General features: G+C 39.1%; 1 protein-coding gene across 1 annotated transcript; it reads right to left on the bottom strand.

Annotated features, from left to right (window-relative positions):
* Positions 1-553: 553 nt before the first annotated feature.
* LOC104965715 (inward rectifier potassium channel 2-like) lies at positions 554-6,055 on the bottom strand. Its single transcript, XM_010794721.1, has 2 exons — positions 5,907-6,055; positions 554-3,785 (listed from the first exon to the last, which is right to left on the bottom strand). The coding sequence occupies exon 2, from the start codon at positions 3,539-3,541 to the stop codon at positions 2,258-2,260; it is 1,284 nt and encodes a 427-aa protein (XP_010793023.1). The 5' UTR covers positions 3,542-3,785; positions 5,907-6,055; the 3' UTR covers positions 554-2,257.
* Between the last annotated feature and the right edge of the window lie 5,084 nt (positions 6,056-11,139).

Below are 11,139 nucleotides of genomic sequence, written 5' to 3'. Positions count from 1 at the left end.
CAACAACACGTTAGGTTACCAAACTTATAGGTGCATTTGTTGTTGTTGAAGGCCTGGCTGTTACAGTCTTTATTTACACTATTTTGTTGTAGGCCTTCTGGCCTAGATGTTTATTCAGTTTTAAAGCACCTTGGCTTTGTTCTGAATGCACTTTGTNCATATCACACTATTACAATACTTTAATTAAAGTTCAAGTGCTTCATTCATAATGTAACTTTAAGTAAAAACTCAAAATTATTTGAGTATAAGTATAAATAAACATGCAGAAAGATACATTAATTGAAAGTACTTCGATGTTCTGTTTTTTTTTTTATAGGAAATGTGAATTACTGTGTATTATTTTTTTCAATTTACAGTGTTAAAGTATTATTTATTTAGTTATCTGGTTCTGTCGATTCAAAAGCAAGTTGCACATACAATGTTATTTCTTCTATAGGCATATTTAAAATTGATCAATAAAAATGTGATATTGTAACGCATCCTTTAAAAAAGGATAACATGTTCTATCCGTCTCTGATCACAAGCCACACTGCATGAATCTGATTCTCCATTGACCTTTTATTGAAAAAAGAACAAAATATAATGAACAATAATAATTATAATAAAATAATACAAAAATCTGTACATTCCATGGTTTTGCAGTACATTTGGAAAACTTATACAAAATAACTGCAGCAGGGAGGGAGGTATTTACACATGTAGGATGTATGGAGCCCAGTGGCCTTCAGTCAAGGTTTTCATTTAAAAAAGAAGATACATTTAGTATTGATGCAAACTCTTGTGCAGTACACCTTCATAGGCCAGGGTTACAGTACATTTGGCTGTGAACTACGCTTTTTTTAAATCTCACATTCTGATATGAAACATAAACATCACAACAGAGAATGAAAGCAGTGTTGATGATAGAGTATGCTGATCTGAAGTCAAAAAGGGAATGTGGCATTGAAAATGTAAAAATATCTTACTTGGAGATTAGATATTTTGGCAAAAACTACTTTTAGCAAGACAGTTTTTACAATCTCCAATCATAACACTGTATCAGAATCAGATATTAGAAAGGAGACCGTTTTGAAAGAAGTGCTTTCACCACATTCCACTTCATTTTATATAACTTATAAAGCGAGTTTGGCATTAAAAATATTTTTTTTGGTGCAATTTGACTATGAAAATCCTTCAAATATCAGTCAGTTTTTATTTTAGTTCATCAAACACCACAGAACTTTTAAATCCTGTTTAATGTCCTTTGCAACTTTGGGTTATTTATACATCTTCACTTTGTAGGTTAAGGCTTGATGAAATGGCTCAAAATAAAGATAATTGTCGTAAAAAAAGAAAGAAACTGTACACACATTCTCAAAAAACAAACCCTTAGTAAAACTTCCTAAACGTTCTACCACTGTACCAAATCTAAGCAGGTGTTGTTTTTAAGAAACTCATAACTATGATAATAACACTCTTTGGTATTTTTTTATCAGCTGTAAAACAAAAGAATAAAATAAGCAACATTATAGCAGCACTTTTAAGGACATTCAGATTTTCATATCACTCAAATTAAAGTAATTTATGTGTTGTCAGTTTGTTAATACTACCCTGCTCAGTCTCTTGACATGAGCAGGCATGTTTCTATCAGTCCGGCCAGCAATGAACAGTATCTCACATTTGTAAAAACTGCAAAGGATAAAGCAGAAAACCGTTGCGGTCAAGTCAGAGGAAATCACTAAAGTCTTCTACTTTGTTACATACAGAACATTTCCGACTTCTGTGATGTCTGCTATGAGACCAGCTCGTGAACAAATACTCTACTCGTACTTTCTTTGTTGCATTCATGTATCGTTCATTTACTCTTTGGTTCTAAGAGAAGGCACTTCTAGCAGCACTTAAAAATATTCTAACTATAAAAAAAACACCTTTCTGAAACATCTTGTTCATGCCGGACAGAGAAACTGAGACATGCCTGCCATTTTCAAGTCATTTCAACAACTTCCTTCCTGTCTGTCACCTTGCAGTCAGCAGACACTGAGCACACATTCATGGGGACTTCATTGAGAATTCTTCCTTGTGATATGCATATGTTTCATAGTGCTGTGTTTTGTCATACTGTATGTAATCAAAGTTCAAGCAGACTCTTACACACAAAGCCCTAACCCTTCGCCGCTTCTCACAGCAGTACCGTTCGACTTGTCCTCTACCCAAGGCCCAGCTCGGCCTTTCAGAGCAGAGTTGATTTTAGAAAATCCCTCACATGAGGTCTGAACACTCATATTTCTGATTCTCGTCTCAGAGGCCGGGGCTCCAGCGGCACCGTGGCCTGGCTGTGTTCAGTCTCTGAGATATTGTCTGTCTGGGTGCCGTCGGGCCCAACGCTGCCCCCGTTCCCCTCATCAGTGTCCTCTTTGTTCTCTAGCGCCATCTCGTTTTCGTAGCAGAAGGAATTAGAGTTTGTGAGAATGTATTTTTTCTCTGCAAAGTCTCTCGCACTGCACAGAGGGGTGCTGGGCACCTCGTATGTCTTATGGAAGCGTGAGTAGTCGACCTTGTAGTAGTTTTTCTCCTCAAAGAGCACTGGCTCGAACCTATGGCCCCAGAGGATCTCGCTGGAGACGTATGAGCTGCGGCACTGTGTGGTCATGGCGGTCGCCTCAACCATGCCTTCCAGGATGACCACGATTTCAAACTCAGTGTTTTCAAGGTCCTGTTTGCTCATGTTGTAGAAGGGGCTGTCCTCGTTGATCTCGTGGACGATGGTGATGGGTGTAACCAGGAAGATGCGGTCGATTCCACTGTCAAAGCCGACATCTATGTCCATCTGGTCCAGGGGGATGTACTCCCCCTCCGCCGTTGTCCGGGACTTTAGAAGTTGCGCCCGCACATGTGCCTCCACCAGGTGGCTTTTCCTTAAGTTCCCCACACGCCACATCAGGCAGAGTTTGTTGTCCCTCATGGCCACGGTGGCATTATGGCTGAAAACCAACGTTTCATTCCTCTTCTTGGGTTTTGCCATCTTTGCCATGACAGCGCCGATGATGAAGGCGTCAATAATGCAGCCCACAATGCTTTGGAAAACCACCATGAAGACAGCGACGGGGCACTCGTCTGTTACATATCTGTAACCGTACCCGATAGTAGTTTGAGTCTCAATGGAGAACAGGAAGGCAGCGGTGAAGCTGCTCACGTTGGAGACGCACTTCGTAGAGTTACTTTCCAAGTCCCCGTGGAAGATGGCTACCAGCCAGAAGATGCAGCCAAAGAAAAGCCACGACAGGAGGAAGGCGAGGCAGAAGATGATGAACATCCACCTCCAGCGGATGTCCACGCACGTAGTGAAGATGTCAGCCAAGTACCGCTGACCTTTCTCGCTCATGTTGATGAACTGCACATTGCAGTGACCATCTTTCTTTACAAATCTGCTTTGCGGCTGGTGCCTAGTTTGCACCTTGCCCTTGCCATTCCCGTAGCCGTTTGGTACTGCCATAGTGGCAAGCTTCATGCCGTCCTCCTCTGATGACACAATGCTGTAGCGGCTGGCTCGCACGCTTCCCATCACCTCAGTCTGGGAGGGCTGTGCTGCTTCTGCTTTGGAAAACAGTCTAAGTTTCTGGAAAAAGCGTTGGAGAAACAGTTTTGAAACCTTTTGGGGGACCAACTCTGAGAGGAAATAGTGACAAGGTGAGGCGGGCTGAAGGGATGCCTCTTCAGCCTCACTGGCCCTTTAGATTGAGTGCAACAAGAGGAGGATGAATTGGTCACTCCTCTTTAATCAGCTGACAGGACCTCATGAAATTCATCTGTTGGAAGAAAGATAGAAAACCTCTGTCAGTCAAACCATTTCGGATAAAACTTAATGAAATCCTCATCAGGGCATCTATTGACAACGGTTATTTTGAGCAATTGTTGAAAGTAACATCTCAGAACTGCTGACTTCCTCACTGTAATGTAAAACTTTCGTGCAGCCTGAGAAAAACCCTTGAAATCTTTATATGTGTCTCTGTGCCAACAATATATCACCCAGTTATGACAAACAACAACAATGATATTCAACCCGCATCTAACATTTCAACTTTCACTATGAGAGAGGCCACCCTGTAATTGCACTCAGATCCCGGTATTGGTAATTTACAAATTCCACTTGTTTTACTTGGCTGCCCTTCGCTGACTCCATCATTTCATGCTGAATGGTGGGTGACAGCGTCCGTACAGGATCCCATGAACGGATGGTTTTGCAAACACTGACGGATCAAGTTAATAAGCCTTGACTGAGAAATGTTTTATTCGCAGCTCATTTCTCTTAATGACATCTCTTGATTAAAATACTGAAAGATACTGATAGTGCACCCCAAGGTATACAAATTGAACCAAAGCTAAGGAAAAATTATTCATGACTTGCACACCTGACTTTTATCCAGTAGTTTTCGCATGTAATTCATTTTTAAGATAGACATACTGTAGAACCAAGCTGTTTTTTGCTTGTGCTCCTTCTATCGGTTGTTTTCAACTATTATTACACGATTATTCAGCCGTTTGTTTTGTGATTTGCAACAGACAAAACAAAGATTTGCAGAACAGGCGCAGTTTCTGAGTGACATCATGGCTGACTTATAGGTATAGTGTATGCGGTCTGTTGTTTAAAGAATCTTTAGGGGAAAGTGCGTGCTTCATGCTTGTCTGTGCAGTACAGATGCACAGCTTGTTGACTCTTAGAGAGCCTTCAGGGATTTCTCTGCTGCAATAATGGCTGTCCTGTGAGGATTCTCCTAGCACCACTAAAACACCTCTCATTAGTTCTGGCTGTCCTAGCAACAAGTCTGCTGCAGTCTCACTGTGTGTCACACAGTTGTGTTCTTTATATTCTTGCAAGGATGGCTTTTTCTCTGAGGCTTGAGGGTTAGATATAAGAAGTGTGTGGTTTAACAAAAACGTTCTTTATTGTCACATACTTCATGTAAAGCTGCAGAGTCATTCTTTAAATGCACAACTGCTAAGTGAAACTGGCTGTTGCAAGTTGTCTGCAAGGCTTTTACACATGAACCACACAAAAGTGCACATTTGTATAAAGTTCCAAAGAACTACAAAGCACATCTTATAATAATCATCTAATGTACAACATGTACATTCAGGCATTATTCTAATGACGAAGGATGCTGTGTTGCTAGGCAATGCACAATACAAAAAAGAAAAAATTGACTGAGATGCAAACATTTTCAAGAAATAGTGCAACCGACTTTCTTTAGATTTAGTTTGTGTAGCCAATTACTTTTATTTAGAAATGAATAGTAGACATAATTCCCTAAATAAGAAAAACGCAGTGATAGTTTAAATGCTATATTATTATTATTACGTTTATTTTTTTGTTTTTCAAAGAGTATAATTAAATGGTATGTGGCTGTGAGTGGACAGGCAAAGCTGCTCTCAGAATGCACCAAATGCCAGCGACAAATGTTAACAGGTGCGGGGAAGAGAAGGGAACTGACTTCTGATGCAATCATCCACACACACACACACACACACACACACACACACACACACACACACACACACACACACACACACACACACACACACACACACACACACACACACACACACTCCTCACACTACAATCCGTGTTGATGCTTACATTCCAATCCCCGTCTTTAGAAATCTAATTTAAATGCAAAGAAATAGGCGAGGAGAAATACGAACGGTTAAGTCACAACTTTTTGGCGGTTCATCTGACGGTTGTTGCAGCAGAAGTCGTGCGTAAAAGCCAGGAAGTGGCGCGTCATGGAGAATAATGTAAACCATCACAACCTAATATATGTCTGCCAAACGATTACAATTCTGACATGCGTAAAACTCTTGTTAGGCGCATCACATCTCATATTAAAGCAAAGAGAGGTTATATGAAATGAATATCATGTTTCTTCTACCTGTTGCTCATTTGTGGACCGGTTGTTGAAATATAATCCAGATGGTTTGGGCCTCTGTTATCCTCGGCTGCCGTTTTTCCGCGCACTTGTTTGTTTTGCTTGATCAAGTGTAAACCTTGCCTCACATCTCTGGAGGACCGGTCTCGATCATGTGCTTCGCGATGAGTTCCCCCAAAGCGTTTTAAACAGCACGCACCGGCACGTCCCGCCCCTTTGCTCTGAGCCAGGGCCAATGAGGGAGAGGAGGGGAGCGCGCACAGTGAAGCAGCCGCAATTATGCTGTGTTTCTGTGTCATTTTATGTGTTTGACTGGGAACACAACATGGGGGTAATGGAGGGCAATTTGGCCCTAAATGGGCGATTCCAGTTTGATCTCAATTGGGGTTAGGACAAATTAAATATAGACATAAATAAATAGCAGAAAAGCATCAATGTATGTTTTTTTTATTGAGTAACTAAACGTTATTAAATGTAGTACTGCTTAATATATTCATAACAACCACAGGTTAGTTATTTGGCTGGCTGCAAACATTTACACATGGGACACTTAAAAAAAAAAAGTTTGATATCTGCCCAGATTTTCTTTCATTTCTTGCTGCGTTGGCATTAAAGCATTCCAATGAATTTGCCTTGTTACCACCTGCTGCTTAGCCAACTGACCATTACACTGGGTTTTTTGCAATATCCGTTGTTTTTATAGATCTTATTTTTAATGTGGGTATGGAAAATGTGTTCTGTTGGAAAGAATGACTCACCCAATAAAGGCCTACATGCCTGTATTATGATATGACTGTCTTTCTCCACTCAGCTATCAAGTTGCCTCGGATGTTTAGACTGTGCATCTGTTGCCCTATAATTGTAGGTCAGGCTGTAGCTGTTTTGTTCTTAAGCCACTGACTTAATCACTCTTCCTGTTAACTAATTCATAATCAACATTAACTATGTGTTTCTCCAAAAGGCTTTTGTCTTATTTTTAGTTGTGGTCATTTATAGCAGCATGTATATTTAGCCCAAACCACCTGTGTCAGTGAACTGTGTGCGTTGTGTGTGTTTGCTTTCCATGCCCAATTGCAGCCATAAAGAGAGCGATGCATGCCAGTGCTGCATGTTGACCACAAGGTGGAGAGCTGGAGACTGAAACACACACACACGCACGCGCGCGCACGCACGCACGCACGCACACACACACACACACACACACACACACACACACATTTATTTAATGTGAGCAAGAAGCAGACAGCAGCAGAGAGGAGGAGGAGGAGCAGGGCAGGGCATGTGCACTTTTCATGCAACTTCTGTCACTGCACCGATATCATCTAAAGGATTTAGAAAAAATATGTTATGTACAATAAATACATCATGATGAAATGCAGACATTATCCACTGGGCTATTTTTTTCTGTCTCTGCATTACCATCATCTTTGTTGAACAATTTCTCAGAAACAATCTGTTTTGTTACTTGTCAACAAAAAGAAGGGAACTCTTTGCAGTTTCACAAACTTAAGAATTGACAAACATGTGCAAAAGCTTGGTATGGACACTAGTCGACATAATTAAAGGGATAATACTACAATTCAGCATCTCAGGGATTTTTTAAATAATTGTATTAGTTTAATTCCATGTATTTAATGTTTTTAGGCTGTAGTTTCTTGACAATTGTTGTTGTCATCTATCATCAGAATCAGAAACGGGTTTATTGCCAGGTAGGTTCAAACATACGAGGAATTTCACTTGATGTCGTGGTGCAGACATAAAATATAAAACAAAAACTCCATATAAAACCAAAAATCTAATATAAAACAAAAAATCTTTAAGGACACTGTAATAAAATATAGTTAGATAGCAATAAAATAAAGCAGTCATTTACAGCGAAATAGGATGCAGTGAATTGTAGAATATGAAATATGAAATAAGAATATGTGCAGGAAGCAGTATTTGAACAGTGTGTGCATTAATGTAATGCATATAGGGATTACGTTGTGGCTGAGGTTAAGTGNTTGCGTACCGATGTATATGTGAAGCTTTTCCATAAGGCGGTTAGATCACCGGACGACGGAGTCGGTCTCCGTGTGGACGTTAACAGTAGCCCTGTCTTTGCACACGGAGACCGACTCCGTCGTCCGGTGATCTAACCGCCTTATGGAAAAGCTTCACATATACATCGGTACGCAAATGCGCTTTGTGACACAAGTGACGGTACGCATTTCAGATTGTTGCCGCGCATGCGTACCTGCGTACCACTTATGTGCACCCCTGCTTATACTCAAATAATTTTGAGTTTTTACTTAAAGTTACATTATGAATGAAGCACTTGAACTTTAATTAAAGTATTGTAATAGTGTGATATGAAGAAAAGGTCCCAATTTTGGATCAATAAAGTATATATTACAATTTATTAAGCAGTAAAATGTCTAAATATTTTCAACAATCTTTTCTAGTGCTGTATATAAAAGGTTGTCCTATATGCATTAAGTTAAGAATAAGTAAAAACAGAGATTCAATCTTGCCCTGTTCAGTTTTCAAATATTTAGTTTGTAAAGTCTTTTACATGATATTACATCTTTCAGGACTACTTTCTTCAAATAAGAGCTGCACTATTTGGATAGAAATAACTTATTGCAATTATTTAAATTGATTTTGCAATTGCGAAATGTCTCACCATTTTAGAGGGAATGGTCAGTTTTAAACATTATTCGCATTATCAGTGAAACATATTAAATTATAATGGGTTCATATTTTTAGGATGATCTGTACCAAACAGTTTCAAATTTGTATTCTTCCAAATATTGTGCTTACTGATATTGCACTATTCCGTATTGGTGCATCAATAAAATGTGGATGAATTATGCTGCCCTACTTCACATAGAAGATTCCCAGCAGGCGTGTGGAGGCCTGACATCCCCAGCAGCAGCGCACTGACAGTAACCAGCTGCCCGTTCTGCGTCCTTCACTGACGCAGGATGGGTTAACACCTTCTCTTTTCTCTCCAGCTCTTAACAGTCATTGTTCTCATCCATCTTTCATCTTGTCTTCCATCATCCGGCTCTCACTCTCTCGTGTAAATGATGTTTTATGCCGGATGTACTCGGGGAAGAACACAGTTTCTGTTAAACATCTGATTCTTTTTGACACTGAAATGGTCAAAAGATGCAATTATCCTTTAGAAAAATGTGTTTAATATAGTTATGAGAAAATGATGATCAACTCTGCAGTTTTACAAAGCTTGTCTTTCTCCAATTTGAGTTTAAATGTCTCAATTATTATAGTAAATAAATATCACAACTACTGTACTGAATGGATTGCTAATTCATTTGGTAAAGATATCTGTGGTCCCAAGAGGATATATCAAAATGACTTGATGATTTCCTGACTTTTTCCACTAGTACTTGTACTTGGGTTTTTTGCACATTTGCAAATGTTTATACGCTAAACTAAGAATATTTCACTATTACTACTACTTCAATTCTAACTCTCACCCCTCCCACCCTATTCATTCCTTAATCTTAGAACTTATTATTTAGATATTTTCTGTATTTTTTTCTTTATTTGCTTGCTTTGCCTGCAAGTCTTAAAATATTATTCAGCCTCAGTGCTTCTATTAGCCATTTGTTATTTTGAGCAAAACTAAGCCAACAGCAGTCTGTCGCTTTCAAGGATTTAATGACTGTTAACAGATATCATGCTGATACTGACTGAAATAGCTTGATTCCAAATTAATTATGCACGTACTTATCGCCTGAACATCCTTTTGGCAAATAGGATTAGGAAAGCAATGTAAAAAAAGATTACAGTCATTTACACACAGTCAGAGTGAGTCATACAGCTCAATTAAAAACTGGTATCAGATTGGTAGTCTTTACGAGTCGTTTTTCAAAGACCAGGTAACTGGATCGGGACTTAAAAAGGTCAAATTGGTGTACCCTTACTATTTTTGTCTTCATCATGGATTTATTTAGCTCTTAGTTCTAAAATTATCTAAATTAAAGAGGCCTTGTAATGGTTTTTGGGCTGTTTGAGTGTTTGAGGCTAAGGGAATAACTGTAAATCATACATCCAATAATTGTGATATTTGCAATATTAGTTTTTAGAAAGATAGTAAAGTCAAATGTATATTTTATCACGGTTTAAGAGCTCTCTTACAACTCACCAATCAGAGCAGACTGGGCTCTGGTTTCAGACAGAGGGTGAAAAGAGGTGCCGCAGCACAGGCAGTATGAGAAAAAGAAAGAGCTGTTTGAACATTAAAGCATGGAGACATGTCCCAGTAGAGACACTAAATACAAATATGAACCTGAAAGTAAGCAGAATATGTCCCTCTTTGTATAAACTGCTCAGAACGTACAGACAAATACAAAATGTGGTGAGGGGTCACATGCTTAGAACGTTTGAAACAAGCACTGAAATATAGCTCCTAAAATTCAGTTTATTATCTGTTAATATACAAAAATATATATCAACACAGATGCATTTTGAGATAAAATGATGAATTCCAAAGGAATTAATAACATATTGATTGTATTGCAAATGATCTCAATAATAAGTTCTTAGACAGCAGAGAAAGAGGGGGAACAAAAAGTCTGGGGATTTTCTTTCTAAAGCATAATCTCGTCTCTTCATCTGCACAGAAAAAAAGCACTGCACGTCAACTCTATGGAAAATTCCACGGGTTACCATTAAGGAAGACTGACACTAATGTCAACTACTGGAGTCGGGACTCAAGCTTTGAAGTAAGTGTGTGTGCGTGTGCGTGTGCGTGCGTGAGTGCGTGTGTGTGTGTGTGTGTGTGTGTGTGCGCGCGTGTGTGTGTTCTATTAATCTGACATAAAGCAGTTACAGTATCTGATTCATCTTGATCATTTTGAAACGGGAAGAGGGAGAGAAATGCGTCAGGATTGTTTCAGTTGCTTATTATAATCAGGATCTGTGTTTCATATTTCCTCTATGAGACATCATTTGAAATTGAATTTCAAACCTAGAACCACAACAGACAATTGACTACAGGATCAAATAGGCGTAGAAGATATTCACCTCATTTATTTACTTTGTTGTAAACAAAAGCATTTTTGTTTTTTTCCGAACACACAAGTAGTTTGTCCCTGAAGGGCGACAGTGGTGGGAAAGTAAGGAGTTACTTTCCGGTCACACCATTTAATATTGCATTTATTTATTGAATTATTAATTTAAAGTTGTGACCAGGAAAGCCACATTGAAGTGACTTCCTGTCGGATAG

This window comes from Notothenia coriiceps, unplaced genomic scaffold (genome assembly GCF_000735185.1).
Source record: "Notothenia coriiceps isolate Sejong01 unplaced genomic scaffold, NC01 NC01_scaffold00037246, whole genome shotgun sequence".
NCBI classification, from domain to species: Eukaryota; Metazoa; Chordata; class Actinopteri; order Perciformes; family Nototheniidae; genus Notothenia; species Notothenia coriiceps.
The sequence above is the reverse complement of the archived record's forward strand: the minus strand, read 5'-3'. Positions and strand labels throughout refer to the sequence as shown.

What these genes read in the sequence shown, in the direction of transcription:
- LOC104965715 (XM_010794721.1), bottom strand. Translation starts at nt 3,541, where the DNA reads ATGGGAAGCGTGCGAGCCAGCCGCTACAGCATTGTGTCATCAGAGGAG.